The sequence below is a fragment of the Hippocampus comes genome, unplaced genomic scaffold (assembly GCF_001891065.2).
Source record: "Hippocampus comes isolate QL1 unplaced genomic scaffold, H_comes_QL1_v1.1 scaffold111, whole genome shotgun sequence".
NCBI classification, from domain to species: domain Eukaryota; kingdom Metazoa; phylum Chordata; class Actinopteri; order Syngnathiformes; family Syngnathidae; genus Hippocampus; species Hippocampus comes.
In genome coordinates, this window is record NW_017805698.1 from 3,186,002 (window position 1) to 3,211,449 (window position 25,448).

Genomic DNA, 25,448 nt, shown 5'->3' on the forward strand with positions numbered 1-25,448 from the left:
ATCTTTGGAGAAAAACAAATTAATTATAATATAGAAATGCATGGAAATAAATAAAATCAAATAAAATAGTATTAAAATGTAAGAGTAATTAAAAAAAAAGAAATTTAAAAGAAAATGCTAACTCTATTCAACTGTGTCAAAAATAAAGTGTAGTAAAACGTCACCACGCTGTCATTGCGTAATAATAGTGCGACAGATTTCTTGGTGGTAAACAAAGCAACATGGAAGCGAGTGTTCTTTCTTCTATCATGCTTTTAACCGTCCACAAAATGGTCGAAAAGCAGCGGAGGATCAACTCTTTGCTACTACTGAGACAACGTAGACGACGTGAATTTTTGGCCGAAATTGAAAGGAGTCGTATAAGTTACAGAAGGAGGAGAAAAGCCTTTGTTGCCTTCATTGTGGCTGTTGCTAACGCTGCTACACCGACCGTTCGTCGTATGTGGACCCGGGACAGAGCACACTGTTTTTGGTCAACAATTCAGCATTTAGGTGACGAGCAGTGGAAGGCCCACTTTCGTATGACCCGGGAAACGTTTGACTATTTAGTAGAACTCCTTGCTCCAGCCATAACACGACAAACGACAAACCTTCGAACGCCTATTGAACCACGCCGGAGAGTCGCCATAGCTCTGTGGTGGTTAGCGACCTCGGGAGAATACCGCACCATTGCGTGCCTTTTTGGTGTTGGCCTTTCCACTGTGTGCAATATAGTGCGGCAAGTAACTAATGCGTTAGTGGACACATTACACCAACGCTTCATTTCCTTGCCAACTGGACAACGCTTAGACGCCACAATTGCTGGATTTGTAGAGCGTGGTTACCCCCAGTGCGCTGGTGCTATCGACGGGACGCACATTCCAATTATTGCCCCACGGGACAACCCAGAAGACTACCACAACAGAAAGGGTTGGTATTCGATCATCTTACAGGCAGTTGTGGACCACAATTTCTGGTAAGCAAAACAACAAATGCACGAATTCTATGGCTGTGTACTCTTCATTTGTTCAGTGTTTTAATATTTTCTTTCAGTTTTACTGATGTATACGTGGGTTGCCCTGGACGTACCCCTGATGACAGGGTGTTCGCCAACTCAGACCTGTTCAAACTTGCAGAGGCGCAGCAACATGGCTACCTTTTCCCCAGAGAGGTTTGTGTGATCACTGATGCGGCTGAGAGAGCCTCAAGATGGCTGTGGCTCAAAAGAGGGGAGCCATGGAGTCATGGTAGCTAGTTAGCCATCTGGACACAAGCTGGGGTCTGATCAGCCCTGGTTGGGTCACCTGGGGGAGGGCGTATGATGTTGAGAGACCCGAAACGCCCTATGATCTCAGGAATACATCACTGATGATGTGTCCAGATAGGCATCAGTAGATGTATGTACACAGTGTGTGTATTGTTTATTCACGTGGGGGTGGTTTATTTCAACTACTGTACTCTTGAATCGCTATTTGATACGGTAGATTTCCTAAACATTAATTTCACTAGTGTGGCTGTATTTCTTTTGTTATTATTACAATTTTTAATGCTAGTGACACTACTTTTTCTACACAGCCCTTTCAGACAACACTAGTGGGACTATAGGGCTGTAGGAAAATAAACTTAATGAAAAATGAATAAATCTCTTTGAAGTTTCAATGGTTGTGTTGTCTTTACAGAAATCAACTGTGGTGGATGGGGTGGAGATCCCTGTGCATCTCATTGGTGATGCTGCCTACCCACTTAAAAAGTGGTTGATGAAAGGATTCACACAGCATCATCAACTCTCAAAGGAACAAGCTCACTACACCAACACCCTGAGCTCAGCAAGAATGGTTGTCGAGAATGCCTTAGGCCGGTTGAAAGGACGCTGGAGATGCCTTATGAAGAGAAATGACATTGACCTTGCTGCAATGTCCAATGTTGTGGCTGCATGTTGTATTTTGCACAATGTATGTGAAATACAGAAAGACAATTTTTTGCCTGAGTGGAACCCTGTGCCAGAGGAGGAGACTGTCCTCCAACCACATGCTGAAATACCAGAAACCGAGAGACTCAACCGTGCCCAGCTCATTCGCAGTACGGTAGCTGCCAATCTGGCTGCTATGTTGGAAAATTAGTGTTGATGGATGTGGTCATGATGCTCCATTGATGCAACAGCGTCTATTGGTGGACATTTTCAGCATGACGTCTCTGAGCCGCTGGTGAAAGAACACTTTGATCCTCTCGTCTTTCATCTATAACTGCTTCAAAAAACAAACTGTTGCAGGAAAAGTGATTAAGATTGCACGACTGTCTGTCTTATGTGTTGTGTTATTTTGACTTCAAGATGGCGCCACGAGACTGGCTGCCTTTCCACCAGCTCCTATTTATTTTGTTCTTCTACTTCCTCTCATAACTTTGCTGCTGTGAAGTGGGAATTTCTCCATTGTGAGACTCTTAAAGGTTTTCTTATAAAAAAAATAAAATTCAACACTCTAAACTCGTCTATTGCTAATTGTAATTTTATTACTCGAGTTACTCTATCACAAAAATTACTAGTTTTTTTTCCGCCTCAAATACTTTGTTTACAAGTGAACAATGGTGGTGTAACCTCCAAGAACTAAACATTTGTGCTTTGTGTCACAGCTTTTTCATTTGGTTTATGTTGAGAGCGCATGAAACCTCGAAATAAATGTCTGAAAATACCTCCAATACAAAAGACATGTTAAATAAGGCACCCAGCGCAATCTACAAGAAGTGTAAAAGTAATGAAAGATGATAAAGTTCTGCTGAAATGTATAAAACTCTTATAGTAAAGTTCTCACTTAAGGAGGCAGCTGTACTGAAGTCATGTTCACATTAAAAAATAATTCAATCTTAAGCAAATATGAATATAGAATCATCCTAAAAATAAAAATACTCTACACAGTAAGAAATGAGTGAACTTTATTACAGTCCCTGATTAATGAGTGGGGAAAAAAAAAGTACTCATCAAAATAATTGATAGCTGCAGCACTAGCTAATTTATTTATGGGAGGGATAAAATTAAGGACAAATAGCATTGTAAGATATGAATAAAAACTTTAATAGCACACAAGCCAAATGCTTACACAGGCAAATATAGAAAAAAACGATAAAAAATATACTTTGTTGTCCCATAGAAAAGTTCAAGGTCTCTGTAGGTCGATCCATGCTTTGCTGGGGTGCTGGAGTAGGAAGGCCCAGTGTGGTAAAATGACTCATAACTGGCATGTGCATCGTACATGGCCTGCCGTGGTTGAGTCTTGTGCAGGTCTGGAGAGCAACATTTTGAAAAGCATCTTCTGATCTTCCCTGGCCTCCCTGTGTTGTCTTTCCAGGCTCTCAAACAACTTTTTGTCCTGTTCCAGAAACAAACGAAATCTTGCATCCTCCCGTTCAGCAGCATCTTTGTCCATCTCTTCCAGTCCTTCCATTGCTGTTGCCCAAATGAACGATGTCTGGTCCAGTCTTGTCCTTTTCTTTCTCGCCGGACGTTTGGTGCCTAGCAATAACAGTAAAAAAGGTAAAAGTCAGACATAGAGGATCACAACATGTTTATGTTTACTCACTAATCGGGCCCTGTCGATGTTGATAACCACAGTTTACAAGAAACTTGGAAATAAGTGAAATAAAATGTAGGATGTAAATTTATTATGAGCTATAAACGTTTTATATTATTAGTTATGGCGAAAGTTAATAATAGTATAGTTTGTCTCCAAACACAACAACATGACTACTCCGGAAGTTCCGCCCATGTAGCTGCTAGCACGATGAGCTAACAATAACAAACTCTGAACAGAAGTTTGCTGAATGAAAAGGCACTACATGGAGCAAAGAAATTCATCAAAAATAGAGAGTTGGTTGAGAAGGAATTTGTGTCACGTCGCACCCGGAGTATTACAACAAGAATAAAAATGACTTCAAACAAAGAAGCTATAATGATGCTAAGAGAAAGCGAAAAAAATGGTCGCTACCGTTTGTGTGATTTGAGGCACATTAGGGCAACGTTTGCCAAATATGTTTCAAGTCTACCCTTCTACTTAGTTTTTCGTGATAATTGTGTAGGGGTGCGATTTCAGCTGTGAACAACATTACTGGATAAATTGGTTAAATGTGTTGCGCCAGCACCTTCACTCTTCAAAGGGCCACCAGTCAATGGAGACTTGAAAATAGACTCCTTCTCCTCCTCTTTGATGTAGTGAGGCTCTTCTTCTCCATCCTTGGTGAGGAGATGCTCTTCCTGCTCCTGTTTGATGTGAGTGTGCTCTTCCTCCTCCTTTTTAATGAGAAGAGGGTCTGGCTCCTCCTTTTCTTGAATGCAGGGGAGCTCTTCATCCTCCACTTCCTCCTTAATGCAGAGGGACTCAGACTCCTGCTGCCCAGGACCAATATTTTCACTGACTTCTTAAAGACACAAGAAGATAAACACAAAATGGTTGATAATGTCACATCTCATGTTTAAACTTTGAATTTGCGCATGGTTGTTTATCCTAGCGCGCCATTGTTTGTGCATCGCAATTTGCTGCTGTTCTCGCCCCAAAAAGTATTAAAAATGTAAAACACCAGAACGAACTGCTGCTTCTTTTTAATTCATAACAGTTAGTGGCGCTATATTGTGGCGCTATATATCAGTTAAATGAAACGCAACAGTAAACAAAACCTCACCCCATTGTAGCTGCCTGCAGGTCTCGGGCCTTTCATCTTCTGTCCTAGCTTGGCTGTCCTCTCCGTCCAACTCCTCTGAACGCGGCCTAGTGTTCTCGTTTTCACTCGCCAGATCCCAGACCTCGTCTTCTAAAGTGCTGGACTTGCTGGACAAAGTGGGAGACGGTGGGGCGGCGGACCTGGCCATGGAGCTGGATATCTTTACCGGGTTTGCCAAAGCCGGGGTTCCAAAAATATCATTGCACTGGCCGTAAAATGGCCAGTTCCGACGACCCATTCCACTCCGGTTATTATTGTCCTTTATGGAGAAGTACATTCTTTTCAAGGCTTTCAGTTTGTTTATAACCTGCCTTGGCGTTCGTTCAAAGCCTCGCTCGTTCAATTTTGCAGCAATATCTTTATAAATTGCTGTGTCTCGCGCGGTCCCAGATACTTGGCGCTGAAGCTCCTCTTCCCCACGGATGAAAAGAAGCTGGCGAGTCTCGTCGTCTCTCCAATGCTGCAACATGTTGACCGATATCGTGCGGATATATGGCGGATTGCTACTAACAGCTTAAGGGGGGCGTGCTATATACGAGGCCGATGGCGCGCGGTTATGACGCATTACGTAGCGTTCTACGTCATCACGTAATCACCGGTCAGCTCCCGTGTCAGACTTTTAAACTGCAAGCGATACGGAGCGGAGGCGATCACTACCCCAACCTCGGTTTTTGCCAAATGGCAAAAACCTCATTAAATGAACTTTTCTATCCTAATTTTACAGGGATGCGCCCGTGTTAAAACAAACAAAAAATTAAGACATTTCAAATTTTCTTGCATCACAATATTTATTCAACAATATACAGATTCTCTCTACATTCCCAACATTTTGTACACTGTATTTACACGATTGAAGTAAGTCTCCACTTAGATTGCCTCAACAGTACAGTGGCTCCTCACACTTGCATCTATTTCATCCAAGTTGATCTTGGATCAAAGTGCATGCCAGCAGGCCTTCTCCTCTCCTCTCCTCTCGCTCTTGGAGGGGGACGTTCACGTGAGAAATGCTGGGATGGTCGCACACCACGTTGGAGGAGGGCGTTTGCCCTATTTGGATTCATCAAATCGGGCATGAGAAGGAGATGGGGGAGGGGGGGATACATGTTGCATAGAATTCTATTCAGACGACAAGAACAGAAAATTTGATGCTGCCAAGTGTTCAAATGCGCCTTTTTTGTTTGTTTAAATAAACTAAACTCCTGAGACTGGGATTTAGAGCAATCTTTTGGCATCCAAAGGAAGAAGAAGAAGAAAAAATCAATCACCTTTTAACTGTCAAGATAGAAAACAAACAACACTGCTTGGCAGATGCAACATTCCAGAAAATTACCTCTTAGAAGAAACTTAAAAACACTGCACTGAGTGTGCAAAAAACAAAAACAAAACATATACATATATATATAGAGAGAGAGAGAGAGAGAGAGAGAGAGAGAGAGAGAGAGAGAGAGAGAGAGAGAAAGTAAAGGTGGATGGATTAAAGTGCATCACAATGATTGAAAACTAAGTTTGTCACACATGCAAAGCTGGAAATGAACTTTGAAATCATTCGGACCAGAATAAAAAATGAAACCTCCAAAGTCGTCCACATCGGCTCGATTAAAACGATGAGTAGTTTAAATTTTTTATGGTAGAGTGAGGGTTTAAAAAAACATGTATTTGAATTCCCATGTTTTCCCAAAAGGAACATTTGTTTTTGAACCTTCAAAGTCGTACAACCCCCAAAAATTTTGCCCAGTCTTTTAGAGTTGGGGCGAAGTTGGTGAAAACGAAACAAAATTATAAAATGCCACTATGTGACAGGATTGCACAGCAAAATCCTCTTTCCATGGCACTTCTCTCGGGTATTCAAAGAAGAGCAGTTTTACTTTATTTTAGTTTTATTATACAGCCATCGCCTTTGCTAAGACTGCTCAAATATATTATTACGGAAAACTGACTTTTTAATGGCTTGCAAACGAGTTTTGTCTACAGTGCCTGCCAGTGCTGATCCCATCAAATGAAACATTTTTACACCAAGAAAGTCTTTGATGGTACTTCTCTGGAACTGAAAATGTGCCATTATGCACTTTCATCCCCACTTGCAGTTTCTCCTCCAATCACATAATCCGCTAGGTTGGATGAAGATCCAGAGCCACTTTCAAGGAACTACACTGTCCAAAACACAAAGTCGAAATGTAAGCAGAGCTGCATTGAGTTTTGCTGTCTGCTCAGATTAACGTTAGTTGATAATCGCCCCCTACTTGATGATGATGTGGCTGCAGTGAGGGTCAGTATTTGTGCTTGGTGATGTGCCCATGTGCCACATAGCGCAGTGCATAATAACTGCTGCCTCTGCTGGTCTGCCTGGGCACTCTCTTTTATTCCCTACTCTTTATTTCTGCGCTCACAAGTAGAAACCACTCTCATCAGTTTTAGTTTCATGATGGCCATATTTTAACTTCCATTATTTCCAATGTGGAAAATCAGCTTTAAACATAATAAGCTAGAAGTGAAAGTGTCTCAGAACTTATCGAGTCGGACTTTGAAGATTCCACTTTAGCATGGATGGACAGTGTGAAACGTAATTGTGGTCGTTCATTTCCTGCAATGCCACATGCACATTTTACAACAAAGAGATAATCACAAATCTTCCAGCCATACCCCGTGAGTCATTTACAGCCAACGAGAAGGTACAATCACCACGTAACCCCGCTTTAAAGACACAGCATGACGACAAGGGCCAAAAAGTGCAGTTATGTACACGATTGGTTGACAGTTGCCCCCCCCCCCCACGAAGAAATAAATCAAAAAATATATATATGAAAATTCTATTCAACTTAAGACAGGCGAGCAAACGAACTTAAGGACAGGATGCGTGTTGGCACAAAAAGATGGTGGGGTGACACTTGGGGGGCTTAGACGAGCATGCGGGCGAGCATCGCTGAAGCTCGGACGGGCTTTGATGTAAAGCGAGCTGACAGCATGAGGAGCCCATTCAAACAATTGCACTTGCAAAAGAAAACCAAAAAAGTAAGACATCTTAAAGGAGCAGTTGAATGGATCCAATTGTTTCCAATGACCCCGAACCGATAGTGGGCGCGTAAATTAACACCTTTGGCCACTATATGAGGAAATGTAGAATAGTTCTAGTAGTATAATAAAATTCACGTGCCCAATGTCCGACGCCATTGGGGTCTTGGTGAATAACGTGATGAGGTAGAGCAAAAATGTTCCACGACAACTTGTTGCATGAACTGACTAGGATGCTGTGAAAGCCTCTCGCCACTAGAAGGAAGACAAACGCCAGCATGAAGAGCTAATGCTCATGACCTATTCAGTTGTTTGTATGCATATACCTGTCTATAATGCTTTACACCCACATACATACATACATATATATATATATACATATATATTTGGTAATAAATAATCTCAGTAGTGATTTCCTCATCTCCAGTTCTAGATATCCCTATTTAGTTCCAGTTTGGGTTGACAGCACAAAGTGCACTCTTGTATACCATTTAACATCAAAAATAACGTGTTGACTTAAACATCCGACCTTCTTTCTTTGGATTGTCCCTTAAAAAAATAATTGAAACACACACACACACACACACACACACACACACACACACACACACACACACACACACACACACACACACACACACACACACATTCGTGATTTAAAAAAAAACAAAAAACAGCACTTAATGGGAAAGATTTAGCTAGTGAGAGCAATTGCACGTGAGCCCAGGAATGACGGGGCGGGAAAGAGGAAGACGAAGCTTACAAACGCCTTCCGCGGTGGAATTATTGCTGAGTGAATGTCGACTCAAACTAAAGGTGAAATGTCATTGAACCACTGTACGTTGCCGGGAATCTGGCCAAGACGTTCCCCTTTTAGGAGCCGGAGGAATTACCTCTTCATCATGATTGAAGATGTACGGACAGACACATCCACATGCATGCAGTGGATATAAAAAGTCGACACTCCGCGGTTAAAATGCTCGGTTTTTGTGACGAAAAGAAATAAGACAGATAAATATTGGAACATTAAAGCCATTAATGTGGCTTCAAACTTTTAAAACTCAGTTGAATTTTATTACTAATGTTTGAGAGAGTGAGTAAAAATAATTGGGTGGCAAAAGTGTGCACACCCTAGAAGTGGATATGTGGCATTGTTCAGAATCAACGAATCACACGATTACAGTGCTACTGATTAACTCCAAATTATGCTTAGATGTTCTAGTAGGCTTTTCCTGACATTTGTGTAGTAGTAATATTAAAGCACAACCAATGGTCCGCCGGTAGGCTTCCAGAGCATCAGAATAACTTTAAGCGTTCAAAAGGTACCAGTTAGGAGAAGGGAACAAAACAAATCCCAACAACCATGGTAAAGGCAATTACCACCACTTAAGAGAAATTTGGCACAGCTGTAACACGATCAAGAAACGGACATCCCTCCAAATTTGATGAAAAGACAAGAAAAAAAAAAGAAAGAACCAAAGAAAGGATGAAAAACTGGTCAGGGAGACTGCCACAAGGTCAGCAGCAACTTTGGATGAGCTACAGGAATTTCTGCCAAGTTGTGGTTGCTTTTAAGTATGTGACAACAATCTTCCATCTTTTTCAGGTCGAGGCTATGTGGTAGGATGGCAGATGAAAGCCTTATTTTACAAAGAGAAAAGAAAAAGACACTTGGAATCTCGAAAGGGCATTTTGGAAAATGTTTTGGGCCAACGAAACCAATGTTTTATGTCTTACCTTTGGCACAAACAACACAGCTCATCATCAAAACAACAACATACCTGCAGTGCAGTATGTTGCGTCAGCAATAATGTGTGGAGGCTTTTTTTTGTCTGCAGCAAATGAGGCCTTCGTCAAGTTGGAGGGAATTATGAACATTGCCAAATAGCAGTCAGTGTTAGCGCAAACCCTTCTGGCTTCTGCTAGAAAGAAAAAGAATACCAGGGAAAGCCTATTAAAACATCCGAACTTCCTACGGGGTTATTCAGAAGCACTTTGAATAGTGCGGTGTGTGTGTTAACTCCCGTTTAACATGAATTTGAATGTGACTGGTCAATTCTGAACACATCATATTCCCAGCTACAAGAGGGTGTGCATCCTTTTGCATCCACATGATCTAATCTTGTTTGTTTTTACATCTCGTTTCATTTTTGTTCTCAACTGAGTTGTATAAATGGTGGTAAACGTTTGGAAATATTTATCTTGGTCTCATTTTTTTTTTTTATGACAAAAATCTAACATGTGAACGAGGGTGTGCAGACATTTGTTGTATCCACGATACACGTTAAACCTGTGATATGATCTGCATGTTGAAGCTGGGGGAGCGGGACTGCTTGCTGAGGGGGGCCCCAGGGGACAGAAGGGGGTCATCCGGCCTGATCATGTGACCCTCCTGCAGGCTGACAGTGGAATGGCGGTGGGAGCCGCCGGCGGGACGCCCACCGGCTTCGGTCGAGCCTCCGCCGCCGCCCTCTTGTTCCCTTGTGCCACCGTTCAGGCTGAAGGCCATGCAGTCAAAAGACTTACTGGAGGATGTGCTGCCAGTCCGTACCAGCGGTGGTCCGGAGGGAAAGCTCAGGTGCTTCTTGATGGGACTCAGCTGGATGGCGTCGAGTCGGATGCTGGCCGGGGGCGACTGCTTCCTCTGGTGCTGGCGCTTGACTTCCGCAGCCGCGTCGACCTGCTTCGCCACCTCGGGCCTATCTCGCTCCTTGTCCCGGGACAGTCGGGCCGCGATGGCTTTCTTGATGCTGCTGCCGCCGCTGCTTAGGCTGCCGGCCCTCGGACCACCGCCGCCCGCCCTGGTGCCGCTGGGCTGGCTGCTGTTGGATGCCCCGGAGGAGAAACCCTCATCTGGGTCGTTCGCGTTGAAGGAATCCTCACCGGCGCTCATACCGTCTGCATCTAGGTTGATCACATTCATTTTTTTAAAGTGTTAAAATAACAACATAACAACATAAAATGGCATGTTAAGTGTAGCTCAGACCATACAGCATCATTAGTTCCCTAACAAATGGAAGAATAATTCTAGACAGAATATATTGACCTTGAGCCAAGGCCTGTGAGTTACACAGTACCGCGCGAAAGTCTTAGGCCACAGTTTGAATTGTTTTGTTTGAGCTATGATGACCACAAACAAATATAGGTTCACATGCCATTTTTATCTCTATGTGGTTGATCAACTATGTTGTTATTGTTTTGCAGCTTTTATGTTCATATATTTTCTGAAGGGCGCACGTACAGTATGCCCCACTAATAACAAGGCTAACTTTCGTATGTTTAGGTATTTTTAGCTCTTTTAATGCCAACGACTTGAATTGTCTTTGAGAATCAAAATACAGTGCCGAGGACGAATGGTTGTTCGTCTATGTGTGCCCTGCGATTGGTTGGCAACGAGTTGGGGGTGTACCCCGCCTACTGCCCGAAGACAGCTGGGATAGGCTCCAGCACGCCCGCGACCCTCGTGAGGATAAGCAAATTAGAAAATAGACAGATGGGTGGGTGGAAGTCAATATTCTGTGGGAAAAATCGGTCAAAACGCTCTAAAATGAGCTGCCACTCAAAGGGGGTGATCAGTGCAAATGGATCATATTGAATGAGTTAATTTAAATAACTGCTGTGAAAAGAGTCAGGATGAACATTTGAGGGGGCTTAAAGACTTTCGCCTGGTGCTGCATTTAACCCAAAAGTTATTTGTTTATAATTGTGCGGTAGGTGATAGTTGAGTAACTTAATACCAGGCTCAGCATTCATGTCACAAACATCATCATTTTCTGGTTAGAGGGGATAAACAAATACATCGATAAATAAAAGACAAAAAAAATGTTCAAGAAAGACAGCCGTTGGTCTCCATCATGCACTGTTGGGACAAGCAAGGTAAACAGACGGAGCAGAAAGAAGGGTCGTATTCACATGCAAAGAACACGAGGTTGGGGGAAGACGCATGCTCTCCAGCCCAATCCATCATTTATTCCTGCTGCGGCACCGCTTAGTCACGTGACTGGCCAGCCCAGTCCAGCCTGCTAATCTGCGGAGAGTGCCGAGGCCGCTCCAAACGCCTCATAAGATTGATGGCACGCCACTTTGTGCTGACAAGTCCATGAGGCAACTGGGCCAGGAACGGCATCGGTTAGCCCTCTGACACATTCAACATGGACGCTTGAAATGTGTCCAAGACGGATAAGGATATCGCTCAAAAGTAAAGATGCACAACTAAAGCAATCAATCACTCAATGCAACATTAGCACCATAGATTCGTAATTCAAGATATTTTTATGTGTTCAATGCGAATGCTCATGTTCCAGCACATGGACCAAAAGATGCATAAAATTAAGATTAGATGGCATTGGTATGGAAGAACTAGAACACAGTGTGAGAGTCTACGATGTAAACAGTCTTCCTGGAAGACTGTAAGATGTAGCTACAAGGTGATATCGGTCTTTTATTGAATTCCATTATATTGTGCAAAGGATCAGAATGTTTTGGCGGGCACTTGGTTCAATTCTAAATGAGTGACACCTAACCGGAGCATTTAAAGCAACGTAAATTAAAAACCCTGCTGCGGTACCGATGGAATCTTTCTTTTACAGCGGCAAATTGATGCACAGGGTCAATTATTTGTGTCACAATAGCAGCTTAAAATCAATTTCCTCAACAGACTGTATGAAATGGATAAAATCTTGACACATGGTCCATTATTGTACAGCAGGCATGTCCAGCTCCGGGCCTGGAGGGCCACTGTCCTGTCTGTTTTCCATCTCTCCCGGCTGCAACACACCTGATTCAGATGAGCAGTTCCTCAGCCAGCTCTGAAGCAGCATTAGAACGATCCTGATGATTTGAATCAGGTGCGTTGCTCCTTGGAGAGCTGGAAAACAGGCAGGACAGCGGCCCTTGAGGACCGACTTTGGACACCCCTGTTGTACAGCGTATAGATGATAACTGGACATACTGCAGAAATTGTCATTTGCGTAAATCAGTCATAGAAGCAAATATTTTTCAACACCTCCGTCAAAATAAACATGACTTTTCGCCCGCTTGAGCCAAACACAACATTGTGAATTACATAGACCATGATAGCTTGCGCCACTTTGCCAATAGGAGCACATCACAATAAAATGACTGGCTCATCCTATTTCTTCATCGCGGCCATTATGTACAAAAACACAATTGCGTGCTTTTTTCCCCCAGTGATTTTTTTTTCTTCACAAACGTTTTTAGACAGTATCGTGAGCTTTTTTTTTTTTTTTTTTTTTTTTTAATATCGCCAACTCACCATAACCTCGTGATAATTATTGTATAGTTCCTTTTCATATCGTGAGAATATCGTATTGTGATGTTTGGATATCGTTACATCCCCCAGGGTCAACACATGTATATGACACGAGCATGCAATCGAGTTCACAACAAACAAGATCCTTCTTCCCAGTCCTCTCCGTTGGAAGAGCTGCAGAAAGAACTTTAAAGGAAAAGGTCATGCAGAGGCAACTGAACAGTTCCTTCTGACCTTCATTCATGCCGTAGGTTCAATATCCAAAGAGCACACAAAGATATAGAGACTTTCAACAAGGACAAAATGGGCTGGATGGTGGACCCTAGCAATTAGTGGATCTGTATTGCTGTGCTTGACATTTTGTTAATACCAACCGAATCATTCCGCTTGACCTTGTCAAGTATGATGTTGGGTATCTGGAGGGAATCTGGAAAGCTTGCTAAAGTACAGGCATGCATGACAGAAGGCTCGTTCCCACTCACTGAGCTGAGGGAATAATGTGACATGGCAGAAGGCTGCGCTGGCAGTCACTAACGCTGCTGGACTGCAAAACAGAATGGAGAGTCGCTTGTATGAATGTGTGGGGCCGAGCGTGAGCGAAAAAGCGGCGCAATGAACCGCGGCGTGGAAACGGGAGGTCAGGTGGTCCGCCAGTCATCCAAAACGGATCTACTTGATCTGCTTATAAGGTTGAGAAAGACAGCCGCTATGACTCAGTGAGTGACAAGGGCCAAAGTAAGAATGTACTCGTGGGAAGTAGACTGAGAGGTTTTGACAGGCCCATGCAACAAGGCCACTGGCCTCACTTCCTTCCAAACCAAAATTGGCATCTCTTCCACTTTTTTTGGGGGCAAAGAGCAGCGGGCTGTTAGGTGCGGGCGAGTTAATGCCGTGTTTCCACCAAGCAGTACAGTTCAGTTTAGCATTTTTTTTCCCTCAAAAATTTCAAAATAAAAACCTAAAATTACTAAGCTTTTGGGGGTTTGACCTCTAATTTAAAAATTTTTCGATCGATTCAAACAATTCCAACTTTGAATCGTTCAGGTCCAAATAGCTGGTCAGGGCAAGGCCGACTCACCACAAAGCCTTCACAAATGCGGCTTTCAGACTAGCAACAGTCAGCAGTCCCATTCAAAATTTTCCTGTGAATTTTCTACTTTTATTCATTACACAGGAAATATTTTTTAATTGGGCAATGAATCAGAATTTTTTTTTCCTGCCAATTAAAAATTGGCATTGACCTGCAAAAATTCATATGGGTCGGGCCCTAAACATCATACTTTAACAAAACAAACAGTAGAACCAGTTGAAGACTCCAATCAAGAGCAAATAAAATCAACGAAAAATCTGGAGCACTGTCGTACGACTGACTGGCAACCAGTCCAGGCTGTTCTAACCCTTGCCCAAAGTCATCTCGGATACACTCCAGCTAAACCCCGACCCTAATGAGAAGAAGCACACATCTAAAGATGTGAGCCGACGAAAACGGAAATACATGTTAACATTAGCTGCAGTTTTATACGCCACTGTTTCCAATCCATTTTCTTGCTGCCCTGAGTCTCCACTTGAATGACATACATGCAACCAACAGCCACATGCTGGGATGCTGTGAGCCCTCCGGGACCGTATTAGACTTTTGTTGTGGAAAAGTCTGGGATGTCTAAAAGTAATTCAGTTATTTTGACCGACTTTTGAATCATTTTTTTGAAAAATGTTTACTGAACCGAAATGTGCTGGCTTCGTGAAAACGGAGCGGCAGGATACTATGGAGGAATGCAGAGGCAGCAAAGAGAAATCCCGCAAAGCTGAAGAAGGGGAGGAAAGAGGGTGAGTTTTGGGTGGTTGTTGCTCACGGTGTCCGCCCCTGTGCCCTACCCTCGAGTGTGATGGGGGGAATGATGTTGCTGCTGTGACGGTGGAGGCTGTGAGGGCCCCCATCTCTCTGCTCATTGGCTGATGGGTGTTGGGCGGGATTAGGACGAGCGACGGTGACACTCAACTCTGCATCGCTCGAGTAGTCAAAACAATCTGGGAGTCAACAAGACAAACGTGGTTCTTTAGTGGCAGCGGGCCTCAGCCACCTCTTGTCTCATCAATTTACGAGAGTCTACAAAAATAAAAGTAAAAACTACAATTCTAAAAAGCGACCGACAACTGGCCTCCTCCGGTGATGAAGGCGGAGGAATCTGCAAGCACCATTTTGTCATGACTTTCTTACAGAAGAGGCGGGTGAAGAAAGAATACGAAGCAGTGGGACATAAACTACAATGATGACAACTACAGAAAGTGACAGGAGACACCATTTTGCACAGTGCTAATGGTGTGACAGGATTCTTTCTCACTGCTGGGAGGACCAAAATAAAATGACACAAATCATTTTCTCACCTAAAAGCTCCTTCTTGTGGCCTTTCACACATTGGAAAACATATCAGGTCATCATAAATATCTGCATTACTTTCAAATTGTGATAAAATGATGACATAATTGGTCACTGATGAGGGTGTTGTATATTCCCGGAGCCTTACCCTCTCTCTTCCAGCGGTGGCGTCGGATAGAGGCGGTGGTGATGGCGGAGATGGAGATGCGGCTAATGGTGGGTGTCACTTCCACCTGCAGAACTTTGCGCCCCTGCGGTTCGTTCGGGGCGCTGTCTGGCAGTGAGTTCTTCATGGCATTGCCCAGCTGCGTTTTGACACATAACGCAAAGTGACATGAACTTTGCAGCCAAATGAACATGACACATTTAACCTGTTACTTACCAGGAGAGGCTGGGAGTAAAGCTCCAGCTGGGCTCTGTACAGTATGTCCTCTAAAGCTTCTCGCCCCATCTCCCACTCTCCATTATATCTACAAGAACGACAGACACATGACAGAGTCAATGTCAAAGACAACGTGTCCTGTGACAAAAGCCCTTGATGTTCGAATCACACTGTCGCTCATTTAGTTTTACTGCAGCTCAAACTGACAAAGGGAGACCCTTGTCAAATCGACTATGATATGCAGCCAGGAAGTGCACAGCATACATAGGCGCGTCACTATTGTTTGGAGTATCGAGGATAAGTAGGTCAATCCAATACAAATCATTTATCGTAGATAGATTCACTACACACTTTAATATTTCATTATTATTATTTGGTGGTTGGGCGAAAAAAAGACAGCTGAGTGAATCATGTTTTTTTTTTCCCCCTGAACATATTTAAAGTGATGTTCTGAACTCTATGCCACTGGAGGGATGACAAGGAGTTGTGCCATAACCGAGGTCTTTGTGGTCGTTGTCAGAGATGACATTGCGCTGTGCTTCTTCAGACAGCAAACGATTGAGTCTGAATCATCAGCATCTCTGTTGGTTGGAGCCAAGTAATGCACTCTATTTTGCCTCATTTGCTTCTATAAAATGAATTCTTATGAGTTCATTGATTTGATTATCCCTAAAGGACACGAATATTTTCGAACCTGATAAGCGTGACTACATGAAGATATTGGACAAATCATTGAAGATTGTGTTCCCTTTATCCTCAAGGTGGGAGAAAAACAGTAATTTATGTGGCACTGAATCATTTGGTGGATAGATATTAACCTAAATCCTAGCGTGTCTACCTCTGCCACGGCCAAGGTCTTTGCATGTAGTGTGAAGCTTCACGTGGCTGCTTGAGCCAAGGATACACGTGAAAGTAGGGCATGCAAATGAGGTGGCCAGGATGACTTAAAAAAAAAAAAATGACAATATTTGATCTCTCTTCATACATACAGTATGTAGTCTATGTCTGACAAATCTCCAGATTGCTGCCATGCCTCCTGGGGTGAAAAATTAAGCTGACAGTAGATTGGTCACACACAGCTTGAGGCAATAATAACTGCACGTTTTATTCCGCTTTCAATTTTATATTTTCAAGACGTCTGTCTCATACCAGATGCTCTGGGTTCAGATCTCAGCTCGGGCCCTGTGTGGAATTTGCACGTTTTTCCCCTGCGTGGGTGAAGAGTCAACATTCCCCGCAGGTGTGAATGTGAATGAATATTTGCCCTTCGATTGATAGAAGACCATTCCATGGTGTTGAGTTGTAGACCACCTCTCACCAGCTGAGAGAGGGTCCAGTTCACCCATGATCCTAATAATGACAAACTGTCTCGAAAATGGATAGATGGAAATTTGTGGGCCCGTTAAGGGATAACAATATGTTCAATAATGTGGTTGCATCTTATAATTTGTTTAGGACTGCAGTACATCATAATGAAATCTGATCCTAATATTTTGGTCCCCCATGCAACTAAAAGAGTAAAGACACTAGATTGTTAGTTTAATACGGTACCTATCTGTGATATTCACTAAAAACTGACCAATATCTTTCGGGAGAATTGTGGCTATAGCTCTTGTAATCGATTGCACAAGTGTACCTAATGAAGTGGTCATCGGGCGTAGACGGCAATTGGATGCGACACTTACATGGCATGATAAACAGCAGTCAGCATCTGCACCATGAACTCAGGATCCAAAAGCACGCGGTTGCACGGCTCCCGCCAGAGTTTCTGCTGCTGCCGTGGGAAACCGCATACACACAACCTGAGGATGGCACACACACGTTGACAGCAGTCCTGAGCATTAAGTGCTCTCCGGGAGGCTTGACTTGAGGTCTGAGCATTGTTCTGGCGCGCTGCAATCTTCACAGTCAAACGCTGCTGTCCGTCTTACGAAATAGTGTGCAGACTGCACTGGCGCCGTTACTGGCGAAAGCCTTAGAGCACAACGACTCATGTTATGAATCACATATTGATCCTCACTGACTGCAAAACAATGCTGAAATTCAAGAGTAAAATTTCTGAAGAAACTGTGTGACGATGAAGCCAAGATGAAATGTCAAGAAATTAATGAATTTCGTTATAAAGCAGATGAAAACGTCACAACATATAGCAGTCCCCCCGCACAGCCAAACAACCACTCTCGGAGTCCTCAAACTTTTAGGCTCGAGTTAGAAAATTTTCTAAGCAACCTCCACAAATCTTTATGCCAATTAGACCTGACTATCATGTGGACACCTGTCGGTAAAAGTCATGTTACTATAACAATCACTTTTTACAGGAGAAAGTTGGAAAAAAAAATCAAATAGTCGTATCGTTTGAAGAAAAAAAAAACTCACAATAGAGATTTGCGATCTTACGAAAATAAAGTCATATTATTACAAGATAGCATTGGGTTGTAGTTTAAAACGGGAAAAGAAATCATTAAAAACTAAACCTTTTGTGCTCCTAAAAAAGGGACTTTATTGCTGTAATAACTAATGGTATTTTTTTTTTAGAAATACAGCACTTTATTCATTCAGGGAGATTTATATTAGGATGCATCACAACCATATCAGAACTTTGAATTTGGTAGGGTGGCAAAGGTCCATTATGTTTCTTTTACTGGTGCATCAGTGATAAAATAGTTATGCCTTTTCTTTTTTTAATAATAAAACAATCTATGGCAAATTATTTTCGGGCCCCCCCAGCAGTGGTTAGTAGCATCCCAGCGATCAGCTGTAAAATGCGAATATTCCCCCGTAAGACGTGAATTTCATATGGCATGACATCATTGTTGGAAAAAACCCAAAACGATAAATGTTTCAGCCGAGAAAAGTAATAGCCCACCAGTCCCAAAGAGACTGTACATTAAGTTGATACTGCAATAAAAAAACAACAACAACAAGCACAATAATAATAAAAATAAAGCCGTTTGCTACAAATATGAGGCAGCAGCGGAGAATGAAATCAAGGTTGCATATATTTATGTTAAAGATATTTCCCTATGTATTTTATGTCTGTGCGGGCATTCCTCACCGTGAGCTCATTCTGCAGACTGACTGATAGGAGGACAATGGCATGTAGACCACAGCGGAGTTGTAGCACAGCATGAGGAAACACAGCACCTCAAACCTGCAAATGCACATGAATGTCACAATGATAGTTTAGAATCATATTGCAGTATTTGTAAAACTAAAAAAAAAAAAAAAAACGGAGCCATGTTTTTACATTCTGCCAGATTTTTAGTGGAGTGTTTTACACTGCCCGTAAAAGTCAGCATTCTTCCACCATTGAGTGTGTGCACATCCGTATCATTGCAGAAGGTCCTCAGAACTCCAGAGGAAGCGCTATAATCGAGCGTGTGCGGTGGAGTCAAACGACTGGCTATGTATCATCACAGCGAAGCGTCAAACCTTGAGGGGGCTTGGAGTTTCTTGCCATAAACAATATTTCAGTCTGACAAATGGATTTTTTTTCACATGCGCTCAAAGGAAAGCGAAGTCTTGATAAAGTCTGCTGATCACAATGCCCGTTGGGAGCAACAGGCGTACCTGTTCTGCGCCGTGAAGGTCTCTCTCTGAGGGTGGAGGCCGCTGTACACCACTCGGATCAGGTCATGTTGACACAAAGCACCCTCGGTCAAGGCCATGGAGCCCAAGCTTGAAGGCTATACATACAGAAAACACAAATGCACGATGACTGTATAAGTTCAGTGGCACTGACACAACAAAGTGGTGCTTCAAATCTGTAACACTTTACACGAGGTCACATTTGAGCACATTTCAACCGTTTCTTCTCTCTTTCAGGCAGAAACCAAAAAAGGTGCACATTTATCTGGGGAACAACTGTGGTCGAGTGGTTGGCACAAATGCCTCACAGTTCTGAGGAACAGGCTTCAAAACTCTGCTCCAGCTTCCTATCTAGCATTTGCCTGTGCTTGCGTGACTTTTTTTCATGGTAGTCCACTACCTCCCACATTTCAAAATCTGGAAAAGAAGGGGTGATATAACCCAAACCATCCATGCAATAATCAATAGGATAATCACTTCTTAAAATATTCATTGGCAACAGCCCTAAAATTGACTGAAGTAACGGGTCGGTCCATTTTTTTTAATGTAATTTGGGTTATTTCTCACCCAACGGTATTTAAGAGTTTATTGTACTTTCTTTTCAGTCTATTTTTATTGCATGCCCTCGTAGCTTTATTACAATTATATTACCTGAAATCATGTAACAATCTTTTACAAAACCGTATTAAATTTTGGGGGATTATTATTACCGTCTATGTTATACATTGCACAAGTAAGGAAAAGAAAAAGAAGTCTTGAGTGCACCTTTCACTGACAATGGCAATCAAATCCATTTTCATTCTGATAACTCAGCGGAAGCTAATTAGAACAAGAAAAGATTGTTATCGTCGCTGGGCCTCTTCATTGTGATGAAGCCCACAGTTAACATCACCCCTAAATTATAGTGATTTTTCTCCTCTTAAGGACCTTGCACGCAATGAGGGGAGGATGGATTAATTTAAGGAGAGACTCAAGGGCATGCTAATGCCAGCTAGGTTTGCTTTATTCTCTCAGCATGCATGCTCAAGCCTCTCAAGCTTGCTATTACATTTATAAATCGCCTTGAGCCCGCGCCGCCCTCATCATCTCGTATGAATATCATCAAGTCTTGGAGCAGGTGGAAATGAACTCCTCTCCCCCGTGTGCTCTTTTCCAGGGTGTCATCTTACTAACCTACGTTAATGAATGACTGTGCTTAGCAGACAGGTAGAGCTGCAAGGGAAGGTTGGGGTGAATCATCAGAGATGCCTCATTGCAAGTGCAAACATTTCGGTACCATCCTAAATGAACACTTTGTTTTAGATCTTTAAATAGAAGAGGACAAATAAAGAAATCTGAGCGGCGGGCAGGGTCGTTCTCACCTCATGGTATATCGAAGGTTTGGATAACGACGGGATAGTGAAGGAAAGCAGCTTGCTGTTGCCATCTTTGTCCACAATCTCCTGGTCAACGGAAAAGAAGACAGAGAGGCCATGTCATGAAAGCTACGGAGCATTTCTTTGAACAAGCTGGTCCCTAATGTTCTGTCGCAGTAGTAAGTCTTCACAACTTAATCAGCACCAATAGACTGCTGCAGGGCTGAAGTGAAGCTCTGTGCTACACAGAATCGGTGACTCACAAACACCGGAATAAGTGAATTACCACCATGGCAAAATGTCAAACAAGCAGGTTGGGACAAAACATCAATATCACATACTTCAGTTATTTAAATGCATTCTTAATTTTCAAAACATCTGCAATCATCATGAGTGGATTTACTTTAACGCATAATCATATTACGATTAGGAACCAACTCGATAATATAGTTGGTGTCAAAATTGAACAGTAACTCCCCAAGACACAATCTCAATCACAATGATGATGTCTGCATTGAGACATATGAAGAGCAGCATGTTTTGAATTTTTCATCACGTGTAGACATTTGCTATTCATCTTTCGCTTGTAAACCAGATGAAGAGGATTACAAGCGTTGTCTCTCACGATTTATCAAAGCACTTGTTTCTCGGGGCTCTCAGCACGTGAAGACCGATAAGAACACCGTTATGATTGCATCATCAGATCCGCGCTTTTCAAGGCGTAAAGAGGAATTCAGGGGCGGTGAAGCCTCTTGAGAATGGAACGCAAGCTAAATTAAACACATTGTAGCGATGTTTCAGGGTAAAATTGATTCATGTTACTTTTTACAGGAAAAGCAGACAAGATTCTGGGGCAAGCAGAAAATCATCAAAATCAATCAGTTAATGAGGAAAGATTTTCAAAGGATTTTAGGACTGCTCTAATCTCAAGAGAGGAACCTCAGTAGCTCGAGTAAAACCACTGCCGATTCCTCAAATGAGTCATAATCTATATTTTAGTAGACTGTGATGTCAAACGGCTTAAAACGCATCATTCACTCCTCCTGACACTGTTCGTCAGGCGTTGCCTTATTGGCTTGGGCTTGTGTGTGGCACTACTAAGAAGCAAGCTGTTTATCACAGCCGAGGCGGGTGGTATGTGCGTGTGAGGCAAACTGCATGTGTGTGGAATGAGAGGAATAAATTATGCATGAATATACTTTTAGCAGCATCGGCTGAAATGGAGTGCTATCTATTGACGTGCCTCTCTCTTCGCACATTTTCAAGATGAGCTTTCCTGGTGATGCAATCTCACCGCGGTCCATATGCTCGAGTTTTCCCAGTGGGTTGTCTTTCAGCTCATTGAAAATGGTGCACCTGTCTGACAATATAATGACTTGTGATGCCACTTGGAATTTTCCGCATTAAATCACTATCCATTCAGCTTCTATCCTCCATTAAGTACACAAAAACAATTGTTGAGTGACATTCCACATTTGGGGTCAATTGTAAAAGTGCATAGTGGGGATTGCTCTTCAATAATGTGAGTCAAGTCAGGGTAGAGACAAAGCATCATGTATCACCTGATCCAAATGCTACCACCAGCTGAGAACCTGTAGATCACATGATACTTGAAAAGTGATGCTGGTGAGCAAGTGGCCTAGTTGACACTGATCAGTGCAGCCACTGCCTGTCTTGTGAAACAACAGGAGGGGAACGTTTGTGTTTCTCCTGCCGATTTGTGAAATCCGTACATCCATTTTCTAATGCGCTTATCCTCACAAGGGTCACGGGCGAGCCTATCCCAGCTGTCTTTGGGCATCAGGTGGGGTACATCCTGAATTGGTTCTCAGCCAATCACAGGGCACACAGAGACAAAAAACAAAAAACATTCGCGCTCACAATCACACCAAGGGACAATTTGGAGTGCTCCATTGATCTGCCACACGCATTTTTGGCATGTAGGAGGAAACCCGGAGAAAACCCATGCAGGCACGGGGAGAACATGCAAACTCCACACAGGAAGGCCAGAGCCGCACTCGACCTCTGCACTGTGAGTCCAGCGTGCTAATGAGTCGACCACCGTGCTGCCCCGAATTGTGAAATTCTCAGTTTAATATTTTTTTCCCGTACGACTTTTTCCTTCATTTTCCAATCTTTCACAAAACAGATGTAAATTCTCTCTTGATCAAATCAAAGGACAGCAGTTTGTCCAGCATCAAATCACATTCAAGAACCCATACCATACCACTGTGATTGGAATTGTAGGAAGGATCAACATAAACCCTGAAAAACAACATACTGAAGAATGGAAACAAGGCTTAGGGATCCACATACTGTATATACTGATAGAGGAAAAGTGACACCCACCAGGTTGTAGATGCCCAGGAGGAGGGCCTCAATGCAGCCATTGCTCTGACGATCTCTGCTGGCTGTGACTCGAAGATAGACCCACACCAGCTCGGGCAGAAACTGCATTGTGAAACGCCGCAGGCGGTCCTCGGAGCTGCGGTACAGCTCGAACAGCTGGTGGCAGACGGGCTCCAACAGCTGGATGGATCAAAAGGGACACGCGTAAGACCATACGAATCTGTGTTTATGGCGAGCACGCACTGGTCGTTCTCTTTTCCGATTTGAGCATCATAGCCTTCTAACATGGATGCGCCCTCTATTCACATAACCAAGCGAGGCTTAGAGGCAAAATCTAGTCCATAATGGGTGGTATGGAGGAGTAAGGGAGTAAATCACCAGAATGAAAGTCAGGCAAGATGCTCTTAAAAGAGGCAGCTAGTGTGCTGCTCTTTGGACCTTTTAGTGGTGATTAACTCAAGAGTCTAAAGAGCACTCTTAGGCACAGGTACATAACAACTTCAGCCCAACAGGTCATTGACACCAATCCATTTCTTATACATACATGGGTGCACATGTCTTCTTTCTGCTGGATCACTAATGGGATTGCACAGGCAGGGATGAGATTTGAAATTAATTTCAATCTGCGGTTGGTTGATATCAAATTTGACGATGAAGGAGCAGCGAGAAAAAGACTGCCAAGATAATTGGATTCTCCCACTGAATCACGAGTGTAAAATTAGAGTTCCATATCACCGAGTGCCTCTGGCCTTTCATCAAAGATTGTCTTCGGGTCACAAAAGAAAATATAGAAGGTGAATTTGCTGGTACAGAAAGCACAGAATATTTGATTGTTTTCATTCATTCCATCAGAGTCAATTGCTTGTGATATGGCCTAAATGTTCACCATTGAAGTAGAAAAGCTGTCCACGCCCCTCTGTCCTGGCTGCTCAGTGCAACATTGCGAAGAGCAAATTGAAAGTACTGTAAATGGTAATATTACCATAACCAAGTAATCTAGTAGCCAAATAAAACTTCCGTTCTATATTCGTCAACATATCCACCATGCCAAAAGTTGGGCAGTGAGTACAATTTTGAACTTCTTTTTGCACTTGTGTGCCAATTAAGAATGTTACAATGGTACTTAAAAACTTAAAACATTGTCAGTGCAGGTGACACAAACTATATAATGGTGACCAACCCTGGAAAATATTTTTTTTCTTCAGTATTTCCTATGGGAATTACTGCTACAAAATATGACGACATTGAAAGTAAACTCATTTTGCGTCACTTTTGGTCCACTTCCTATTGTGTTACAACGCGTGCGTTTTCGATTCCATGTCACCTCATTGCCGGGATCCTGGATGACCCTGTACAGCGCTGGTACCAAGGATTTCTTCAAATGAAGGCTGCCGGCATAACTTGAGAGGTGGGTTTCTGGTAAGGACTGGATAAAAGTAGAGAAAACAGTGTCCGTTTGGCTGACTGATGACATTTACTTGGGTGCATCCATTCATGATCCGAACCGCTTACGCTCACTCACGAGGGCCGCGGGCATGCTGGAAGACTAACACATTAATTTCTTAAAATACCAGCTAGTGTTATTTTAGACACAAGAAGACAGCCGCATTTCATCATTGACAAACACCTAAAGCAGCATTTAGTCAGTAAGAATCCTCTGTGTCAATCAAGAAGCCGTTCGGATCCATGAAGTCAAATCAGTTAAGCATTTCATATTCTTTTGCCCTTTTGAGGTAAGGCTAAATGACGGCAATGTCAAAAATATTCTGGGAAATGTGAAGAAATTGGGGACAGGGTGAGGGAAATGGATCCACTCGAGAAAAGGGAGTTCTTGACATCAAATTAGAAGAGGCAGATAGAACCTCAGAGAGCAGCCTTTTGCATTATCAAAGAACAGGGTGCTGCTCCTCACCACTCTCACACAATGAGTCATGCCTTCTATTTAGAATTTCTTTGCATTTTCATGCTGTTGTAATCGGGGCCACAATGGCTCTCTCTTTCTTTCATTATACGGAATGCTGAGTTTTAAACTGTACATGGATGTTTTCACTTTTGTACATGTTCATGACTTTCTATGTCCAAAATATACTTGACCAAACCTTGAAACCGATATCTTTTGCTGAAGGTACATACAATGTGTGAGTGCCTTTGTCTGTGCATCTGAGCATGTGTACTAAAAACATTGTATTTCACCCTACCTGATGCCAATTACTGTATATAAATAAATAAATAAAAATCCAGAGACGTCTAAGGTAACCTATCAATGAATAGTTGTCAATTTGAATCATCAAATGAAGTGGCATTACCTTGAATTCTGAGAGCCATTCTTCAACAACTCCGCGCTCTGAACCCAGCATCTTCCTCAGAGACACACCTCAGCTGCCTGGTGCAAACAAACAGAGGAACACATAGTCATAAAATAATATGTCT

At 42.7% G+C, this 25,448-nt stretch overlaps 3 protein-coding genes across 6 annotated transcripts in view; 1 reads left to right on the plus strand and 2 right to left on the minus strand.

The window, feature by feature from the left end:
- The first annotated feature begins 242 nt into the window (after nucleotides 1–242).
- LOC109523285 (protein ALP1-like) lies at nucleotides 243–2,153 on the plus strand. Its single transcript, XM_019882307.1, has 3 exons — nucleotides 243–955; nucleotides 1,033–1,150; nucleotides 1,659–2,153. The coding sequence occupies exons 1-3, from the start codon at nucleotides 249–251 to the stop codon at nucleotides 2,097–2,099; spliced, it is 1,266 nt and encodes a 421-aa protein (XP_019737866.1). The 5' UTR covers nucleotides 243–248; the 3' UTR covers nucleotides 2,100–2,153.
- A 927-nt stretch (nucleotides 2,154–3,080) lies between these two features.
- Nucleotides 3,081–5,194, minus strand: LOC109523288 (PERQ amino acid-rich with GYF domain-containing protein 2-like). Of its 2 annotated transcripts, none has more exons than XM_019882310.1 (3): nucleotides 4,648–5,194; nucleotides 4,111–4,383; nucleotides 3,081–3,484 (listed from the first exon to the last, which is right to left on the minus strand). In XM_019882310.1, the coding sequence occupies exons 1-3, from the start codon at nucleotides 5,153–5,155 to the stop codon at nucleotides 3,201–3,203; spliced, it is 1,065 nt and encodes a 354-aa protein (XP_019737869.1). In that variant the 5' UTR covers nucleotides 5,156–5,194; the 3' UTR covers nucleotides 3,081–3,200. The 2 variants fall into 2 exon arrangements, with proteins under 2 accessions (XP_019737869.1, XP_019737868.1); XM_019882309.1 differs by having other exon boundaries at nucleotides 4,111–4,386.
- A 4,712-nt stretch (nucleotides 5,195–9,906) lies between these two features.
- LOC109523283 (protein FAM126B) overlaps nucleotides 9,907–25,448 on the minus strand; it is a 30,547-nt gene continuing 15,005 nt past the window's right edge. For 2 of the 3 annotated variants that reach the window (XM_019882303.1, XM_019882304.1), the window contains 11 exons: nucleotides 25,325–25,401; nucleotides 24,343–24,444; nucleotides 23,019–23,198; nucleotides 20,676–20,756; nucleotides 19,297–19,412; nucleotides 18,782–18,877; nucleotides 17,412–17,528; nucleotides 15,727–15,814; nucleotides 15,493–15,649; nucleotides 14,843–14,995; nucleotides 9,907–10,599 (listed from right to left, as the gene is read on the minus strand). In XM_019882303.1, coding sequence (XP_019737862.1) covers nucleotides 9,980–10,599; nucleotides 14,843–14,995; nucleotides 15,493–15,649; nucleotides 15,727–15,814; nucleotides 17,412–17,528; nucleotides 18,782–18,877; nucleotides 19,297–19,412; nucleotides 20,676–20,756; nucleotides 23,019–23,198; nucleotides 24,343–24,444; nucleotides 25,325–25,375 — 1,761 coding nt within the window. In that variant the 5' untranslated portion in view covers nucleotides 25,376–25,401 and the 3' untranslated portion in view covers nucleotides 9,907–9,979. The remainder of the gene's footprint in view (nucleotides 10,600–14,842; nucleotides 14,996–15,492; nucleotides 15,650–15,726; nucleotides 15,815–17,411; nucleotides 17,529–18,781; nucleotides 18,878–19,296; nucleotides 19,413–20,675; nucleotides 20,757–23,018; nucleotides 23,199–24,342; nucleotides 24,445–25,324; nucleotides 25,402–25,448) is intronic. The other variant, XM_019882305.1, reaches the window with a different exon arrangement.